We start from the raw sequence: 21,568 nt of genomic DNA, 5'->3' as shown, positions 1-21,568 counted from the left end.
TGTTTTTCATTCATGTTTGTTTCTGTTCTAATATTTCTTACTGTTTCATGGAGTCATTGATTTCTGTTTTTTTTTTCTTAATTCATTTTTTTTACAAAATCTCTTGCTTTATTTTTTTCTAGTTATTGATATGGTCCCTGTTGAGGGAAAGCATTTTTTTCCTTTCAGTCTTTCCTTGAAGTTGTTATGGAATAGATTTGTAATCACTTTTGACACTGGTTGATATTTTCTTTGATTTATTCATTTCTTTAGCCTTATTCCTAAATCACGATGTGTGCTTCACTCCTTGCATTCACTTTTGGTTACAATAATCTGCTCTGCTTCATCTGGACATGGGCGTCTGGTCTCCTGCACTGACATCTGCCTCCTGGGTCCAGCCCCACCTCTTCCTTTTTGAGGTTTAGAATACTGAATCTTTAGGATTTTAGAATTCATGGGCCTAACCTTTCCTGGTCTGTTTACTAATGCACACAGGTCACTGGCACTTCCAAGATATTCCATGGTTCCTATCTTAGGGATTTCTGATCACCTTGGAAGTTTCTCAGGGAAGTTCTTTCCTCCCATCTTGTTGCCTCAGAACAGTTCCTTGTCAGTTACACGTGTTTCATTTCTGGTCACGCTGGCCAGCGCTTTGCTTTATAGGCTCCTTTTCCAATTGCCCATGGTTTCTGGCTGATTTTTTGCATAGTTTTGTGGCAAAAAAATTCATTTACTCTAATTTCTCATTGGTTTTTTGGTCATTCTTTGGTCTGATGTGAATTTCAGAGTTTTCTTGGAGTAGGCAGGTGAGAACTGGACAACCTGCCTCCAGTTCAAACTGTTATCTTGGCAGGAAATTTGACTATGCTTATTTGTTAAAATGGGGGCTTTCCTTTTTCATTTTTTGAAGAAGCTTTGTGAGGAGGGTTATAGGGAGGGATCCCAATAATTATATCCTCTCTCTTAAGAGGAAAAGAAAGTCTATGAAAAAATTTTAAATTATATATAAAATAAAACATAAGGCACTTCAGAAAGAGGCATAGACAGACAAATGCTGGAAATATTGTGTTCAATTTAATATATACTCTAAAAATGCTCTAACTTTAATCAATACATATATATTAAAGATTCATATGCAAACTTATTTTATATTCTTTATATACATAAAAATTCATATTTTTGATGTTTGTCAAATTTACAATAGTAAAATAGAAATAATAAAAAAGAAAATAGAAGTCAATTCAATGCTTCATAATTCCTTTGACTTCAATTTCTTAATCACTGACTATGTGCAGTGATTAAGGATTTAAGAGAGTCAAACAACACCTTAAAGGTTTTCTACCAAAAAAGTGTCTTCCTTTCCATGCTGAAATCAGGCAGAACCCTTTGAAAGATATAAAAACAAAGAGAACCAACTTTGATGAGCAATGATGATTAATATTAATTGAAAAGTGCCCACTGTGTGCCAGATACTTGGCTAAATATTAGGCTTAAATGATGCGCTGGTGGTCACATAAGGGACAGATCTTGGAATTGGTTTTCAAACTCATGTTCCCTTTACAGAAGACCACACTAATTCTCAGAAAAGGTGGTGGTCAAGAATAGTACGACACTCCATCTCCACATTTATTGATTCATTTTTCTACATTCTTCAAGTTCTAGATGGTTATGACAGCTCTTTTCAAGGCAAATTAGGCTGAGAAACAAAGTGCAAATCATTGAAATGGGAGCTCTATTTCATTTGCATCTAATCAAATAACAACTACATACATCAGTTAGGAGCACTATGGAAATTTACTATGTAGTCATGCTGACAGGATCCTCTCAAAGTCTGAGCTAAAATATTAAGTGGAGCTATTGTCAAAAGATGGTGATGGTTGTCCTAAAGATAGCTGCAGTCTTATCCCTTAGCAGTATTGGACATCTTCTAACTAACAAGGCAAACCATTATTAAAAGGGAAAACGAAATTGATGTTTCAATAGCTAGATGCTTCAATTGGTAGATTCCCTTGGATGGAAATTCATTCACCAATAGCAATATTAGAGGGATAACATTTTCTCTCTGTAGGCCTGCCAATTGTCATGGAGAACATCTATGCCACCGTGGCATCGGGAGAATTCTTCTTCGGGGTTTTGGTCAATGTCTTCATGGGACTAGTGAACTCCATGGATTGGGCCAAGACTAGGAGAGTATCTACATTGGATTTCATCATCACAGGCATGGCCATATCCAGGACCATTCTTCTGTGGACAATAATATCTGTGACTATATTAGTAGGTTTCTATTTCAATGAAAACATTAAGAATAAATTGAGAATAATGAATATCTTATGGCATCTAGGTAGTGTGCTAAGTGCCTGGTTTGATGCCTGCCTTGGTGTCTTCTTTTTCCTGAAGATCGCTAACTTCTCCTACCCTGTCTTTCTCTGGCTGAAGTGGAGGGTTGACAAGGTGGTCATCAGGGTGCTGATAGTATGCATGATCATTTCTCTGCTCATTTGCCTTCCAGGGACAGAGAAAATGCATTTACTTTACTTTGATCAAAGAAATAAAGCAAACATAACCGAAAACATTCAAGTGAGTAGTACCTACTACATTTTCCCCATTATATTCTTCTATATAGGGAGTTTCCCTCCTTTCTTTTTATGTCTGACCTCTTGTTTCCTGTTAGTCCTATCACTATGGAGGCATACCCAGCAGATCCAGCTCCATGTGACAAGCTCCAGAGACCCCAGCACAGAGGCCCATGTGAAGGCCATGAAATTCATGGTCTCCTTCCTTTTCCTTTTTGTATTGTACCATGTGGGCATCATCACAGCAGTTTTAAACTTCTCTGTATTCAGAAACCACCTGGGTATAATGTTTGGGATGATAATCATGAACATTTACCCTATGGCCCACTCCATCATTCTTATTCTGTGGAACAGCAAACTAAGGCAGGCCTCATTGAGGGTATTGCAGAAACTCAAACACTGCCTCAGAAACTCTTGCTAACTCTTAAGAGCTCATTTTAGTAAAAATCTGACCATAATAAGTTACTGTGGTGACAAAGAGGATCAAAATACATACTCTGAAGAAGATAACAAAGTCAAAATCCCTTCATCCAAAGCCTCAAAGAAAAATATGAATTTGTTCCAGGCCATGGAAGAGCTCAAAAAGGTTTTTAAAAGTCAAGTAAAAGAAGTAGAGGAAAAATTGGGAAGAGAAATGAGAGTCATGCAAGAAAATCACAAAAGAAAAAGAGTCAATAGCTTGGTAAAGGAAGCACAAAAAATACTGAAGAAAATAACACCTTAAAAACCAGAACAGGCCAAATAGTAAAAGAGGCACAAAAATCCAAAGAAGAGAATAATGCCTTGAAAAGCAGAATTGGCCAAATGGGAAAAGAGGTACTAAAATTCACTGAAAAAAAGAATGCCTTCAAAAGTGAATTGGCCAAATGGAAAAGGAGGTACAAAAGCTTGCTGAAGAAAATAATTCCTTATAAATTAGGATTAGGCCAGTGGAAGCTAATGACTTTTTGAGACAGAAGAAAAAAATCAAACAAAATCAAAAGAATGAAAAAAATAGAAGAAAATGTAAAATATCTCATAGGAAAAACTACTGATGTAGAAAATAGATCCAGGAGAGACAATTTAAGAATTATTGGAGGACCTGAAAGTCATGATCACAAAAGAGCCTAGACATCATCTTTCAGGAAATTATCCTGATAATCTCGAACCAAAGGACAAAATAAAAATTGAAATAATCCATTGATCACCTCCTGAAAGAGATTCCAAAATGAAAACTCCCAGGAATATCAGCCAAATTACAGACCTTCCAGGTCAAGGAGAAAATATTGCAAGCAGCCAAAAAGAAACAATTCTAAAATAACAGAGCCACAATCAAGATAATACAAGATTTAGCATGCTCTGCGTTAAAGTATTGAAGGGCTTGGAATACGATATTCTGGAGGTTAAAAGAGCTAGGATTACAAATGAGAATCACCTACCCAGTCAAACTGAGTATAATCCTTCTGGGGAAATATGGACAGTCAATGAAATAGAGAACTTTCAAGGATTCTTGATCAAAAGACCAGAGCTGAATAGAAAATTTGACTTTTAGATACAAGAAGCAAAAGGAGCTAAAAACAAACAAACAAAAAAACCAGGAAAGAGAAATCATAAGTGATTTGATAAGGTTAAACTATTTATATTCCTACACGGGAAAATTATATTTATAACTCCTAAAATCTCTCTCACTATTAGGGCAGTTAGGAGTATACATAGACAGAAAGCAGAGGTATGAGTTGAATTTGATAGTATGATTATCTAAAAACAATAAAATTAAGGGATCAGAAAGAAGAATGTATGGGGAGAAGGGGAAAGGAAGAGGTAGAATGGGATAAACCATCTGACATAGAAGAAGCCTGACAGTGGAGGGGAAAATGAGGAAAGCAGGGAAGGGAGCACTTGAGCCTTATTCTCATTGAAATTGACTCAAAGAAGGAATAATATACTCAGTTGGGCATAGAAATCTATCTTACCATACAGTAAAATAAGAACGGAAGGGGATAAGGGGGCAAGGAGCTGATAGAAGGGAGGATTTTGAGGAGATAAAAGTCAGAAACAAAAGACTTTTGAGAAGAGTAGGACAAATGGGTGGACAATAGAATGGAGGGAAATGCATAGTTGGTAATCATTACTGCAAAAAAATTGCAGTGAGTTTCTCTGATAAAGACTTCATTTTTTAAACATATAAAGGATTGAGTCAAATTTATAGAAATAGGAGACATTCAATTGATAAATAGTTGAAGGACATGAACAAGCAGTTTTTAGACAAAATAATTAAAGCTCTCTATAGTTATATAAAAATACTCTAAATCGCTGTTGATGAGAGAAGTGCAAATTAAAAAAAACTTTGAGCTACCACCTTATGCTTGTCAGATTGGCTGATATGACAGAAAAGGAAAATGATAAATGTTGGAGGGGATCTGGGGAAATTAAAACATACTAATGTACTTGTATTGGTGCATTGGTGAATGTTTTGATGAAGTTATGTACTGATTCAACCATTTTGGATAGCTATTTGGAACTATGCCCAAATTGCTGTAAAATCATGCGTACCCTTTGACCAAGCAATACCACTATTAGGTTTGTATCCCAAAGAGATAAAAATCAAACAGGATATATGTGTACACAAATATTTACAGGAGCTCTTCTAGTGGTGGCATAGAATAAATTGAGGGGATGTCCATCAATTCAGGAATGGCTGAACAAGTTGTTGTATATGATTGTGATGGAATACTTTAATGTTTTAAGAAATGATGAGCAGGTAGGTGGAGCCAAGATGGTGGAGTAAAGGCAGGGACTAGTCTGAGCTCTTCCTCGAACCGCTCCAAATACCTGTATAAAATGACTTGAAACAAATTATAGAGCAGAAGAAACCACAAAAATCCAAATTTCCAGCCTAAGAAACTTGGAAGGTTGGCAGGAAAGATCTGTTGAATTAGGCTGAGAGAAGAGTACAGTCCAGCACAGGCCATGCCAGCCCAAATCAGCCCCATCAAACCCAGAGTAGGCCTAGAGATGACTGAAGCACTGGCAGCAATGGTGGATTCCACACCTCTCAGCTCCAGAAGCCAAAGACAACTTAGAAGGTTAGTAGGAAAGGTATGTCACACATAGATGAGAGTGGAGTGATGTCTGTGCCAGCACAGCCCTTTCCATGGCCAACTGGGAGCAGGCCTTGGAAATGACTTAATCAGCAGCAGCAGTGGCTGCTTCTGAAGTTTTCAGCCCACAGATGGTAAGGGGGTTGAACAACTAGTCAGAAAGATATTATAGGTGTCTTTTTACCAGTCTTTTTTTGGTTGTTCAGCTGTTTTTAGTCATGTCTAACTCTTCATGAAACCATTTAGAGTTTTCTTTTTGATTTTACATATTTATTTCATATATTTAGTTTTCAGCATTGATTTTCAAAAGAGTGTGAATTACAAATTTTCTCCCCATTTCTACCCTCCCCCCACTCCAAGATGGTGTATATTCTGGTTGTCCCATTCCTCAGTCAGCCCTCCCATCTGTCACCCCACTCCCCTCCCATCTCTCTTTCCCTTCCTATCTTGTAGGGCAAGATAAATTTCTATGCCCCATTGCCTGTGTATCTTATTTTCTAGTTGCATGAAAAAACGTTTTTTGTTGTTGTTGTTTTTGAACGTCTGTTTTTAAAACTTTGAGTTCCAAATTCTCTCCCCTCTTCCCTCCGCACCCACCCTCCCTAAGAAGGCAAGCAATTCAACATAGGCCACATGCATATCATTATGTAAAACCCTTCCACAATACTCATGTTGTGAAAGATTAACTATGTTTTGCTCCTTCCAAACCTATCCCACTTTATTGAATTTTCTCCCTTGACCCTGTCCCTTTTTGAAAATGTTTGTTTTTTATTACCTCATCCCCCGTCTGCCCTCCCTTCAATCATCCCCCCTTTTTTATCTTCTTCCTCCTTCTTTCCTGTGGGGTAAGATACCCAATTGAGTGTGTATGGTATTCCCTCCTCAGGTCAACTCCCATGAGAGCAAGATTTACTCATTCCCCCTCACTTGCTCCCTCTTCCCTTCCTACAGAACCACTTTTTCTTGGCACTTTAAGGTGAGATAATTTACCCCATTCTATCTCTCCATTTCTCCCTCTCTCAATATATTCCTCTCTTACCCTTAAATTGATTTTATATTTTTAGATATCATCCCTTCATATTCAACTCACCCTGTGCCCTTTGTGTGTGTGTGTATATATATATATATATATATATACCTACACATATACATACATAGACACACACATATGTGTATATATATATGTACACACACACACACACACACACACACACACACACATATATATATATATATATATATATGCATATTCCTTTCAGCTTCCATGATATTGAGGTCTCATGAATCATACACATCATCTTTCTATGTAGGAATGTAGACAAAACAGTTCAACTTTAGTAAGTCCCTTATGATTTCTCTTTCTTGTTTGCCTTTTCATGCTTCCCTTGATTCTTGTGTTTGAAAGTCAAATTTTCTATTCAACTCTGGTCTTTTCACTGAGAAAGCTTGAAAGTCCTCTATCTTATTGAAAGTCTATATTTTGCCTTGGAGCATGATACTCAGTTTTGCTGGGTAGGTGATTCTTGGTTTTAATCCTTGCTCCATTGACCTCCTGAATATCATATTCCAAGCCCTTCAGTCCCTTAATGTGGAAGCTGCCAGATCCTGTGTTATCCTAATTGTTTTCCCACAATATTCAAATTGTTTCTTTCTGGCTGCTTGCAGTATTTTCTCCTTGATCTGGGAGCTCTGGAATTTGGCGACAATGTTCCTAGGAGTTTTCTTTTCAGGATCTATTTGAGGAGGCGATCTGCGGATTCTTTCAATTTATATTTTACCCTGTGGCATTAGAATATCAGGGCAATTCTCCTTGATAATTTCTTGAAAGGTGATATCTAGGCTCTTTTTTGATCGTGGCTTTCAGGTAGTCCAATAATTTTTAAATGATCTCTCCTGGATCTATTTTCCAGGTCAGTGGTTTTTCCAATGAGATATTTGACACTGTCTTCCATTTTTTCATTCCTTTGGTTCTGTTTTATAATATCTTGATTTCTCATAAAGTCTCTAGCTTTCACTTGCTCCAATCTCATTTTTAAGGTAGTGTTTTCTTCAGTGGTCTTTTGGACCTCTTTTTTCCATTTGACTAATTCTGCCTTTCAAGGCGTTCTTTTCCTCATTGGCTTTTTGGAGTTCTTTTGACATTTGAGTTAGTCTATTTTTTAAAGTGTTGTTTTCTTCAATATTTTTTTCAGTATTTCTTTGGGTCTCCTTTAGCAAGTCATTGACTTGTTTTTCATGGTTTTCTTGCATCATTCTCATTTCTCATCCCAATTTTTCCTCTACTTCTCTAACTTGCTTTTCCAACTCCTTTTTGAGCTCTTCCATGGCCTGAGACCAGTTCATGTTTTTTTTGGAGGCTTTTGGTGTAGGCTCTTGCACTTTGTTGACTTCTTCAGGCCGTATGTTTTGGTCTTCTTTGTCACCAAAGAAGGATTCCAAAGTCTGAGACTGAATCTGGCTGTGTTTTCGCTGTGTGGCCATTTTCCCAGCCGACTACTTGACTCGAGTTTTTCGTTGGGGTATGACTGCTTGTAGAGCAAAGAGTACTTTTTTCCAAGCTTGAGGGGATGTGCTGTTGATTTCAGCACTATTTCTATACAGCCAGCTCTGCCACCCCAGCACTCCTCCTTACTCAAGAACCACCAACCCGGACCTGACGCAAATCTTCAGCAGGCTCTGCACTCCTGCTCTGATCTGCCACTTAATTCCTCCCACCACGTGGGCCTGGGGACGGAAGTAACTGCAGCTGTAGTTCTGTAGCTGCACCTCCCCCACGGCCCCTGGGGTGGTGGCCAAACCTCGATCTCTGTCCCCTGAAGCTTTTCCCACTAACCTTCTCTGTTATCTTTGGTGTTTGTGGGTTGAGAAGTCTGGTAACTGCCACAGCTCACTGATTCAGGGTGCTAGGGCCTGTCCTGGCTGGCTCCTGGTCTGTTGGTCCTGCTGCCTCTCACCCTGAGCTGTGCTCCCCTTCACTCTGTGCATGATAGACCTCATCCACCAACCATCCAAGCTGTCCTGCCTGGATTCCTTCTTCCCTCTGCTATTTTGTGGGTTCTGCAGTTCTAGAATCTGTTCAGAGCCATTTTTATAGGTTTTTGGAGGGACTTGGTGGGGAGCTCAGGCAAATTCCTGCTTTCCAGCAGCCATCTTGGCTCCACCCCAGGAAGTGATGACTTTTTGCCAGTCTTGAGTTAGCGTCTTGCTTTGCTCATACTCAGATCCAGGTCCCAGTGCTGGGTGGCAGTCCTAGGGAAAAGAAGAGCACTAGCACAGCAGATCCTGAGGCCACAGTGGAGGAGAGACCCTCCTTCAAGTTCCAGTGTAGGAAACAGTGTTTGTGGTTGCTCATAGATCAGAGCACAGGCCAGGAGAGCAGTAAACACCTCTCCTTAGATCATATCTTTGAAGAACTGAAAACTTACAGGTCCCTGGAAGTAGCCCTGAAAACAGCTAAATAAAACTCCTGAAGCTTGGGACAGTGTGCCCTCCATCCTGGAAGCAGAGCCCTACTTTACCAAAGAGTTAAATGTCAAATAATAGGCTGGGAAAAAGAGCTAACCACAGGGGGAAAATTTTTGACTATACAAAGTTACTATGGTGACAAGAAGATCAAAACACATACTCAGGAGAACATAGCGAAGTCAAAGCTCCTATGTCCAAAGCCTCTAAAAAATGAATTGGTCTCAGGCTGAAGAAGAGCTCAAAAAGGATTTGGAAAATCAAGTAAGAGAGTAGAGGAAAAATTGGGAAGAGAAATGAGAGTGATGCAAGAAAATCATGAAAAATGAGTTAACAGGTTGGTAAAGGAGACACAAAAATACTCAACAAAATAGTATCTAAAAAAACAGACTAGGCCAACTGGTAAAAGAGGCCCAAAAGCCAATGCAGAGAACAATGCTTTAAAAAACAGAATTGGCCAAATGGAAAAGGAGGTCCAAAAGCCCACTGAAGAAAACAAGTTCTTAAAACTTAGAATGGAGCAATTGGAAGCTAATGACTTTTTGGGACATCAAGAATCAAACAAAATCGAAAGAATGAAAAATTAGAGGACAATGTGAAATATCTTATTGGGAATACAACCAATGTGGAAAATAGATCTGGGAGAGATAATTTAAAAATTATGGAACAACATGAAAACCATGGCCAAAAAAAGAGCTTAGACATCATCTTTGAAGAATTTATCAAAGAAAATTGCCCTGATAGTCTAGAATCAGAAGGTAAAATAGAAATTGAAAGAATCCACCAATTACTTCATGAAAGAGATCCCAAAATGAAATCTCCCAGGAGTATTATAGACAACTTCCTGATTCCCAGGTTGAAGAGAAAAAAATTAGAAGCTGCCAGAAGCAACTCAAGTATGGTGGCAGTAAGGATAACACAAGATTTAACAACCTCTACATTAAAAGATCTGAGAGCTTGGAATATAATACTCCAGAGGGCAAAGAAGTTAGGATTACAATCAAGAATCACCGACCCAGAAAAATGAGTATAATTCTTCAGGGGAAACATGGAAGTTCAATGAGATAGAAGACTTTCAAGCATCCTTGATGAAGACCAGAGCTGAGTAGAAAATGTGACTTTCAAATACAAGACACAAGAGAAGCATGAAAAGGTAAACAGGAAAGAGAAATCATAAGGGGCTTACTAAAGTGAAACTGTTTACATTCCTTCATTGAAAGATGACATTTGTAACTTTCTTATTATTTGGTTACTTAGAAGATATATGTTTAGACAGAGGGCAAAGGCTGAGTGTGTTGGTAACCAAAAATGGGCTCCTTAGCACTTAGTCAACAAGTGCCCTTGAATAGTTTGCCTTTTTCCCCTGAACTAAATGAATGTTCTGAAGTTCAGGGTGCTGGTTTTTTCCCCTGAACTGACTGAATGCTGGATTAAAGTAAGCTTGTCAGCCCCTTCACCTTGCTTCCCTTGATTAAGCAGATCAAAAGAACCTGTGCTTTCCCCGGCGTGCCTTACACCCCTGCAGAAGCTGCTAGCCAGATGGTTAAAAACAGCTTCTGTTGGAGCTAGAGACAGCTACAGCTACAGCTGAAGCTGAAGCAGGAGCTGCTGGTAGCAGAGCTGACCTACGTGTGGATTGAGGAGTGCTGAACAAGGACTTGAGGCCAGTGGGTAATCTGTTTACCATAGAGGGGAAGCATGTATATGATTTTGATTTATACCATCATGCTTCTCTGTGGCCTCCTGGTTACTCTTGTGAGGCGGACTTGTTGGGCCTGGAGGCTTTTGATCAATATATCAAAATGGGGATGCTGGTTTGTGGGCTTGTTACTGTGGAGCTTAAATATATGCTTTAATTTTTCTGCCTCCTACTTTGAGAATTCCTTATATCTGGTGGTTCTGAACCTTTCAGACATATATATGATCCTCTTTGAAATTATAAACTCTGCCCTCATAATACACTGAGTTGAATATGAAGGGATGATATCTAAAAAGTAAAATTCAGGGGTTAGAGAGGAATATACTGGGAGAAAGAGAAAGGGAGGGGTAGAATTGAGTAAATTATCTTACATAAAAGAGGCAAGAAAAAGCTTTTACAGTGGAGGGGAAGAAGGGAAAGATGAGGGATAATAAGTGAATCTTACCTCATCAAAATTGGCTCAGAGAGAGAATAACATGTAAGTTCAGTTGGGTATAGAAATCTATCTTACCCTAAATGAAAGTAGGAGGGGTAGGGGATAAGGAAAGGTGAGGTGATAGAAGGGAGGTCAGATTTGGGGAGGGGGTAGTCAGCAGTAAAACAATTTTGAGGAGGGACAGATGAAAAGAGAGAATAAAATAAATGGGGGGGGGAAGAATGGAGGGAAATATATTACCAATAGTACCTGTGAAAAATTCTGAAGCAAGTTTCTCTGATAAAGGCCTCATTTCTCCAACATACAGAGAACTGAATAAAACTTCCGTTCCCCAGTTGATAAATGATCAAAAGATAGGATCAGTTTTCAGATGTAGTAATCAAAACTATCTATAGCTATATGAAAAAAAATATTCTAACTCACTGTTGTTTGGAGAAATGCAAATTGAAACAATTCTGATATACTACCCCATACTTTTAGATTGGCTAATAGGATAGAAAAGGTAAATGACAACTGTTGAAAGGGATTGTGGAAGATGAGACATTAATACACTTTGGGTGGAGCTATGAACTGATTCAACCATTCTCTAGAGCAATTTGGAACTATGCCTAAAAGGCTATAAAACTATACATACCCTCTGACCTAGCAATACCACTGTTAGGCCTGTATCCCAAAAGAGATTTAAAAAGGAAAAAAGATCTATATGTACAAAATATTTATAGTAGCTCTTCTCTGAGGGCAAAGAATTAGAAATTGAGGGGATGCCCATCAACTAGGGAATAGCTAAATAAATTGTGATATGTGATTTTGATGGAATGCTATTGTACCGTAAGAAATGATGAGCAGGATGCTCTCAGAAAAACCTGGAAAGACTTCTACGAGCTGACACAAAAGGAAATGTACTGTGTACAAAGTAACAGCAATACTTTAAGATGATCAGCTGTGAATGACTTAACTATTCTCGGCAATACAAGGATCCAAGACAATTCTGAAGGACTTATGGTGGAAAGTTCTATCCATCCCCAGAGAAAGAACTGATGGTGTCTGAATACAGGTTGAAGCACACTTTCTTTACTTTCTTCATTTTTCATGAGTTCTTTTTGTTTATGTTTTCTTTTACAATATGATCATTATGGAAATGTTTTGCATGACTACCCATGTATAACATATATGGAATTGCTTGACTTCTCAATGAGGGTGGGGGGTGGAAAGGGAGGAAGGGAGATAATTTAGAACTAAAAATTTTAAAAATGAATGTTAAAAATTGTTTTTACATGTAACTGGGGAAAATAAAATACTAAATAAAAATAACTATAAAAATGCTTAATAACACCCTCTCTTTAATCTGCTCTAATTTTCCATCAAAATGTCATGGTCCATCATTTTCCTCTTACATGGTGGCAATTAGTGGGTAATATGTTGTTCTTGGATTTTATTTTTTTTTCCTTCTTTCATAGTTTTCAAAAGACCTATACATAGGGGGAAAAGAATTACATGTAAAAAAGTATTTATAGCAGCTCTTTTAGTGGTGGGAAATAATTGGAAACTGAGGAGATGTCCATCAGTTGGGTAATGGTTGAACAAGCTGTTACATATGATTGTTATGGAATAGTATTGTGCCTTAAGAAATGACAAGCAGGGTTCTCTGAGGGAAAAAAAAAAAACTGGAAAGACTTACATGAACTGATACAAAGTGAAAGGAGCAGAACCAGGAGAACATTGTACATTAACTGAAATGTGGTAAGATGATCTATAGTGGACTACTTAGCTATTCTCAGAAATACAATGATCAAAGACAATTCTGTAGAATTTATGATGAAAAATGCTATCCATCTCCAGAGAAAGAACTGGTGAAGCCTGAATGCACATTGAAGATACTTTTTTTTTACTTTCTTTACTTTTCTTGTTTTTTGCCTGTTTTTTTTCTTTCATAGCATAACTTACATTGAAATTTGTTTTGCAGGACTACACATGTATACCCTATGTCAAATTGTTTTCCTTCTTAATGAAGGAGGAAGAGGATGGAAAGAATTCAGAAATCAAAATTTGAAAAAAATAGTGTTAAAATTATTTTTACATGGAATTGGAAAAAATACTAAAATAAGGGAAAAAATGATGAGAAGGATGCTCCTGGAAAAAAAAAAAACATGGAAAGACTTACATGAACTGATGCAAAATGAAAGGAGCAGAACCAGGAGAACATTGTACACAGTATCAGCAATATTTTATGATGATCTTGTATGAATAACTAAGCTACTCTCAGCAATACAATGATCCAAGACAATTCTGTAAGACTTAGGATGAAAGGTACTGTCCATTTCCAGAGAAAGAACTAGTAGAGTCTGAGTGCAGATCAATGATAATTTTTTCTTTACTTTCTTTATTTTTCTTCCTTTTTTGGTCTGTTTTCTTTCACAGAATGACTTACACAGAAATGTATTTTGCAGGACCACACATGTATAACCTGTCAAAGGGAGGGTGGGAGTGAGGAGGGAGGGAGAGAATTTGGAGCTCAAAATTTTAAAAAAAGGTTAAAATTATTTTTACATGCAAGAAAGAAAATAAAATATCAAATAAGAAAAAAAAAAGAACAGGGTCACTAGAAACCGTTTTTTGATTGTTTTCAAACCAGCCATTCAAGGAAAGCTGGTTGATAAGGGGAGAAAGCTCTTTTGTAACTGTCCATCTATTATACTGACTATTACATGGAAGTGATAAATGAACAATAGCATATGTTTCTAAAAAATGGGGACCCGAGATGACAGCATAAAGGCAGGGACTTGCCTGAGATGTCCCAAATTCCCCTGCAAACTACATTAACATAATACTGGAAATGAAATGACAGAACCAACAAAAGAACGGGTTTAAATAATTTTCCAGTCCAAAACAACTTAGAAGGTCAGCAAGAAAGATATATCTCACTGGGCTGAAAGTGAGTGTAGTCTAGCCCAGGGTGCACCAGTGCAGGATGTACCCCAGCCAACCAGTAGCAGGGCCTTGAAAATGCTTGAATCAGAGCTGGTAACTATGGCTTCCAGAGCTCTTGGCCCACAGACAGTAAGAGGGTCAGAAAACTAGCCAGAAGGAGATTGTAGAAGATCCTTTGCTGGCATAGGAACAGGACTCTATTGCCTTGCCCGTATATGATTCTGTGTCACAGTCCCAGGGTGAGGAGAAGGACTAACAGGAGCAAGGACACTGCTCATAGTACAAGGGTGGAAAAGAGCACTTGTAGTTACTCACAAAGCAGAGCACAGGCCAGGAGAGAATTGTCCACATCTCTCCTTAGACAATATCACCTTGGAAGAACACAGCAACATGAAAAACCTGAAGCTTGGGACAGTGAACCCTTCACTCCAGGATCAGAGAGCACATTTAACAAAGAGTTAAAAGTCAAGGAAAAGGAACTGGACCATAGAAAGTTACTATGGTGACAGGGAAGATTAAAATACAAATTCAGAAGACAATAAGATCAATACAGCTACATGGAAATCCTCAGTGAAAAATATGAATTGGTCTTAGGCCAAAGAAGATCTCAAAAAGGATTTTAAAAATCAAATAAGAGAGTCAGAGGAAAAATTGGGAAAAGAAATGAGAGTGATGCAAGAAAGAGTCAACAGCTTGGTAAAGGCAGCACAAAACATATTAAAGAAAATAATACCTCAAAAAATAGAATAGGCCAAATGTTAAAAAGAAAATTCCACTGAAGAGAAGAATTCCATGAAAAGAAAATCAACAATTGGACAAATCAAAAAGGAGGTACAAAAATTCACTGAAGAAAAAACTCCTTAAAAAGTAAAATTAGCCAAATGGAAAAAAGAGATACAAAGCTCAGTGAAAAAAAATTTCCATAAAAATCTAGAGATAGTTAAGTAGAAGCTAATGGCTTCATGAAAAAGTGAGAAATAAAAAGAAAAATCAAAGAATCAAAGAAATTGAAGGAAATGTAAAATGTCTCATCAATAATACAAATTACTTTGAAAATAGATCCAGGAGAGATAATTTAAAAATTATTGAACTCCCAGAAAACCACGATCAAACAAATAAAAGAGCCTAGACATAATATTTCAAAATTTTTTTAAGGAACAATGCCCTGATATTCTAGAACCAGAAGGTAAAATAGAAATGGGAGGAATCCACCAGTCATCTCTGAAAGAGATCCCAAAATGAAAACTCCCAGGAATATTATAACCAAATTCCAGAGCTCCCAGGTCAAGAAGAAAATATCTCAAACATTAAGGAAGAAACAGTTCAAATATTGTGGAGCCACAGTCAGGATAACACAAAATTTGGCAGCTTCTACATTAAAGGATTGAGAACCTTGAAATATGATATCCCAAAGGGCAAAGGACCTAGGATTACAACCAAGAATCACCTACCCTTCAAAACTGAGTATAGTTCTTCAGGGAAAAAATGGATATTTATAGAAATTGAAGACTTTCAAGCATTCTTGATGAAAAGACCAGAGCTGAATAGAAAATTTGACATTCAAATGCAAGACTCAAGAGAAGCATAAAAAGGTAAACAGGAAAGCGAAATCAACTGTTTACATCCAAAATGGGAAGATGATATTTGTGACACTTAAGAATTATTAAAATTATTATTATGGCGATTAGAAGGAATATATATAGATAGAGGGCATGGGTATGAGTTGACTATGATGGTATGACATCCAAAAACATAAAATTAAGGGGTGAGAAAAAGAAAATCTTTGAGAGAAGGGGGAAGAGAGAGGTAAATGGAGTAAATTATATCACATAAAAGGGGCAGCGGGGGAGGTGCAGCTACAGAACTACAGCTGCAGTTACTTCCGGCCCCAGGCCCATGTGGTGGGAGGAATTAAGTGGCGGATCAGAGCAGGAGTGAAGAGCCTGCTGAAGATTTGTGTCAGGTCTGGGTTGGTGGTCCTTGAGGAAGGAGGAGTGCTGGGGTGGCAGAGCTGGCTATATAGAAATAGCTCTGAAATCAACAGCACATCCCCTCAAGCTTGGAAAAATGTACTCTTTGCTCTACAAGCAGTCATACCCCAACAAAAAACTCAAGGGTCAAGTAAGTTGGCTGGGAACATGGACAGGCAGTGAAAACACAGCCAGATTCAGTCTCAGACTTTGGAATCCTTCTTTGGTGAAAAAGAAGACCAAAACATACAGCCAGAAGAAGTCAACAAAGTTCAAGAGCCTACACCAAAAGCCTCCAAGAAAAACATGAACTGGTCTCAGGCCATGGAAGAGCTCAAAAAGGAGTTAGAAAAGCAAGTTAGAGAAGTAGAGGAAAAATTGGGAAGAGAAATGAGAATGATGCAAGAAAACCACGAAAAACAAGTCAATGACTCGCTAAAGGAGACCCAAAGAAATACTGAAAAAAATATTGAAGAAAACAACACTTTAAAAAATAGACTAACTCAAATGTCAAAAGAGCTCCAAAAAGCCAATGAGGAAAAGAATGCCTTGAAAGGCAGAATTAGCCAAATGGAAAAGGAGGTCCAAAAGACCATTGAAGAAAGCACTACCTTAAAAATGAGATTGGAGCAAGTGGAAGCTAGTGACTTTACGAGAAATCAAGATATTATAAAACAGAACCAAAGGAATGAAAAAAGGAAGACACTGTCAAATATCTCATTGGAAAAACCACTGACCTGGAAAATAGATCCAAGAGAGATAATTTAAAAATTATTGCACTACCTCAAAGACATGATCAAAAAAAGAGCCTAGATATCATCTTTCAAGAAATTATCAAGGAGAATTGCCCTGATATTCTAGAGCCACAGGGCAAAATAAAAATTGAAAGAATCCACAGATTGCCTCCTCAAATAGATCCCGAAAAGAAAACTCCTAGGAACATTGTAGCCAAATTCCAGAGCTCCCTGATCAAGGAGAAAACAGTGTAAGCAGCCCGAAAGAAACAATTTGAATATTGTGGAGAAACAATCATGATAATACAGGATCTGGCAGCTTCCACATTAAGGGACCGAAGGGCTTGGAATATGATATTCCGAAGGTCAATGGAGCTAGGATTAAAGCCAAGAATCACCTACCCAGCAAAACTGAGTATCATGCTCCAGGGCAAAATGTGGATTTTCAATAAAATAGAGGACTTTCAAGCTTTCTCAGTGAAAAGACCGGAGCTAAATAGAAAATTTGACTTCCAAACACAACAATCAAGAGAAGCATGAAAAGGTAAACAAGAAAGAGAAATCATAAGGGACTTACTAAAGTTGAACTGTTTTGTTTACATTCCTACATAGAAAGATGATGTGTATGATTCATGAGACCTCAATATCATAGTAGCTGAAAGGAATATACATATATATATATATATATATATATATATATATATATATATATATATATATATAAACATATATATACATATGTGTGTGTCTACGTGTGTATATATGTAGCGGTATATACATACACACACACACACATGCAAAGGGCACAGGGTGAGTTGAATATGAAGGGATGATATCTAAAAAAATAAAATCAATTTAAGGGTTAAGAGAGGAATATATTGATATATTGAGAAAGGGAGAAATGGAGAGATAGAATGGGATAAATTATCTCACATAAAAGTGGCAAGAAAAAGTGGTTCTGTAGGAAGGGAAGAGGGGGCAGGTGAGGGGGAATGAGTAAATCTTGCTCTCATCGGATTTGACCTGAGGAGGGAATACCATGCATACTCAATTGGGAATCTTATCCCACAGGAAAGAAGGAGGAAGAAGATGAAAAAGGGGGGATGATAGAAGGGAGGGCAAATGGGGAGGAGGTAATAAAAAACACACCTTTTCGAAAAGGGACAGGGTCAAGGGAGAAAATTCAATAAAGGGGGATAGGTCAGGAAGGAGCAAAATATAGTTAATCTTTCACAGCACGAGTATTGTGGAAGAATGATACACATGTGGCCTATGTTGAATTGCTTGCTTTTTTTGGGAGGGTGGGTGGTGAGGGAAGAGGGGAGAGAATTTGGGACTCAAAGTTTTAAAAACAGACGTTCAAAACAACAACAACAACAAAAAAAAGTTTTTTCATGCAACTAGGAAATAAGATACACAGGCAATGGGGCATAGAAATTTATCTTGCCCTACAAGAGAAAAAGGGAAAGGGAGATTGGAGGGAAGTGGGGTGACAGATGCGAGGGCTGACTGGGGAATGGGACAACCAGAATACACGCCATCTTGATGTGGGGGGAGGGTAGAAATGGGGAAAAAATTTGTAATTCAAACTTTTGTGAAAATCAATGCTGAAAGCTAAATATATTAAATAAATTTAAAAAAAAAAAACAAAAAAAACCCAGAATCCTACAAAAGTTGTTTAGAAGAAACACAATTGAAGCAAGGAGACACGCAGAGTAAAAGGACTGAAAGAGATGATTATGCTTTATCTGACATAAATAAAAAGATGGGTTAACAATCATGACCTCAGAGAAAGGAAAAGCAGAAATAGACCAAATTAAAAGACTTAAACTGGGAAGACATATTTTGCTAAAAAGATGCCATGCACAATGAAGTAATATTCATACTAAAAATATAGATACCAAATTGCATAGCATATCCAAATTCTTAAAGGAAAAGTTAAATGATTTACAGAAGTAAATAAACAGTAAAACCATATTGGTAAGTGGACTCAATATTCCCCTTTCAGAACTATAAAAATTTAACAAAAATATAGAAGAAAGAAGTTAAGGGGGTGAATATTAGAAAAGTTAGATATGATAGAGCTCTGAAGAAAACTGAATTATAATAGAAACAAATATAACTTTTTCTCAATGGCACATTGCACCTACAAAAAATTGACCAGGTATTGGGCCATACAAACCTCACAACCAATTGCAGAACAGCAGAAATATTAAATGCATCCTTTTAGATCATATTGCAATAAAATTACATTAAATAAAGGACCATAGAAACTTAGATAAAAAATTAATTGGAAACTAGATAATCTTATCCTAAAGAATGTGTGGGTGAAAAAACAAATTATACAATCAATCATCTCATTAAAAAGAAGGAGAACATACCAAAACTTGTAGGATGCAGCCAAAGCAGTTCTTAGGGAAAATTTTATATCTTTAAAGGCTTGAATCAATAAAATAGAGTAAGAGTAGATTAATGCATTGGGCATGCAACTAAAAATATAGAAAAAGAGAAAAAAATAAGAGTCCCCATTTAAATACCAAATTGGAAATCCTGAAAATCAAAGAAGAGATTACTAAAATTGAACATAAGAGCACCATTGATAAAAATAAAACTAGTTGCAAGTTAATTTTATTTAAAAAAAGAAGGAAGAAAATCAAATTGCCAGTACCAAAAATTAAAAAAGTGAATTTACCACCAATGAAGAGGAATATAAGGTAATTATTAGGAGATATCTTGCTCAATTATAAGCCAATAAGTCTAACATTCTAAGCAAAATGGATGAATATTTACAAAAAATATATAAATCACCCAGAATAACAGAAGAGGAAATAAAATACTTAAATAACCCTATCTTTGAAAAAGAAATTGAAGAAGCCATCAATGAATTCCATAAGAAAAACCCCCAGGATAAGATGAATTCACAAGTCAATTTTACTGACCACTCAGGGAACAATTGATTCCTATACTATATAAACTATTTTGAGAAATAGGCAAAAAGGATTCTTTCCATATTCCCTTTATGACATAAATATGGTGCTGATATCTAAACCAAGAAGAGCTAAAAGAGAGAAATACTATAAACCAATTTCCCAAATGAACATTGAAATAAAATTAAGTAATATACTAAGAAGGTAATTACAGTAACATATCACAAAGAAATAATATAAAATGACCTGCTGAGATTTATACCAGGAATATAAAGCTGACTCAATATTAGGAAAATTGTTAGCATAATTTGCCATATCAATAACAAAACTAACAGAAATCATGTGATTACCTCAATAGGTACAGACAAAAAACTTCTGACAAAATACACCACCCACTCCACTATAGTGCATAGGAATAAATGGAGCTTTCCTTAAAATGATAAGTAGTATCTATATAAAACCTGTCTAAATATTAAAAATGCTTGCTATAGCAATGAGAAGAAAAAAATTGAAAGAATTAGAATAGACGATGAGGAAACAAAACTATCACTCTTAGATGGTACAATGGTATACTTGGAGAATCCTAGAGAGTCAACTGAAAAACTAGTTGAAATAATTAACAACTTTAGCAAAGTTGCAGGATAGAAAATAAACCCACATCAGCATTGCTATATATTACCAAAAAAGTCCAGCAGCAAGAGACAGAAAGAAATATTCCATCTAATATAACTGCAAATAATATAAAATACTTGAGACTCTACCTGCCGAGACAAACCCAGGAACTACTGAATAGAATTACAAAACAATTTCCACACAAATAAAGTCAGATCTAAACAGTGGAAAAATATCAACTTTTCTTGGGTAGTCTGAGTTAATATAATAAAAATGACAGTTTTGCCTAAATTAATTTGCTTATTTGGCACCATACCAATAAAACTACCAAAATTATTTTATAAAACTATGAAAAATTATAAAAAATTCATTTGAAAGAATAAAAGTTCAAGAAAATCAAGTGAATCAATGAACAAAAAATGTGAAAGAAGGTGGCTTAGAAATACCAGATCTCTAACTATTACCAGGTGAACATATCAAAACAATCTGGTACTGGGTAAGACATAGAGTAGTAGATCAATGATAAATGGTGAAAACAAAGATCAAAGGGTATGAACAGGCGGCTTTCTGATGAAGAAATCAAAGTCATCTATAGTCATGTAAAACATGTTCTAAATCACTGTTGATAAGGGAAATGCAAATTAGAACAATTCTGAAGTACCATGTCACACCTATCAGATTAGCTAATATGACAAAAATGGAAAAAAATGATAAATGTTGGAACGGATATGGGAAAGAAGGGACACTAATGGACTATTGACACTAAAGCACTATTTGTGGAGTTGTAAACTGATTCAACCATTCTGCAAAGCAATTTGGAAATATTCCCAAAGAGCTATAAAACTGTGTGTACCCTTTGACCCTGAAATAGTACTACTAGGTCTGTATCCCAAAGAGGTTTTTTTTTTTTAAATAAAAAGACATATTTGTGCAAAAAAAATATAGCACGGGTTTTTTTGTGATGCCAAGGAATTGGAAATTGAGGGGGATGCCAATCAATTGAGGAATGGATGAATAAGTTGTGGTGTATGATTATAATGGAATATTATTGTGCTATATGAAATGACAAGCAGGATGCTTTCAGAAAAAACCTGGAAAGACTTACATGAACTGATGCAAAATGAAGTGAGCAGAACCAGGAGAACATCGAACAGAGTAACAGCAATAT

At 36.7% G+C, this 21,568-nt stretch overlaps 1 protein-coding gene across 1 annotated transcript; it reads left to right on the top strand.

Annotated features, from left to right (window-relative positions):
• The first annotated feature begins 2,061 nt into the window (after window positions 1-2,061).
• LOC118856481 (taste receptor type 2 member 7-like) lies at window positions 2,062-2,973 on the top strand. The gene has a single exon (XM_036766784.1). It carries the CDS (start codon window positions 2,062-2,064, stop codon window positions 2,971-2,973), a length of 912 nt encoding a protein of 303 aa, XP_036622679.1.
• Window positions 2,974-21,568: the final 18,595 nt, after the last annotated feature.

The sequence above is a fragment of the Trichosurus vulpecula genome, chromosome 7 (assembly GCF_011100635.1).
Source record: "Trichosurus vulpecula isolate mTriVul1 chromosome 7, mTriVul1.pri, whole genome shotgun sequence".
In the NCBI taxonomy this organism is placed as follows: domain Eukaryota; kingdom Metazoa; phylum Chordata; class Mammalia; order Diprotodontia; family Phalangeridae; genus Trichosurus; species Trichosurus vulpecula.
This window is presented reverse-complemented; position numbering and strand designations above follow the sequence as displayed.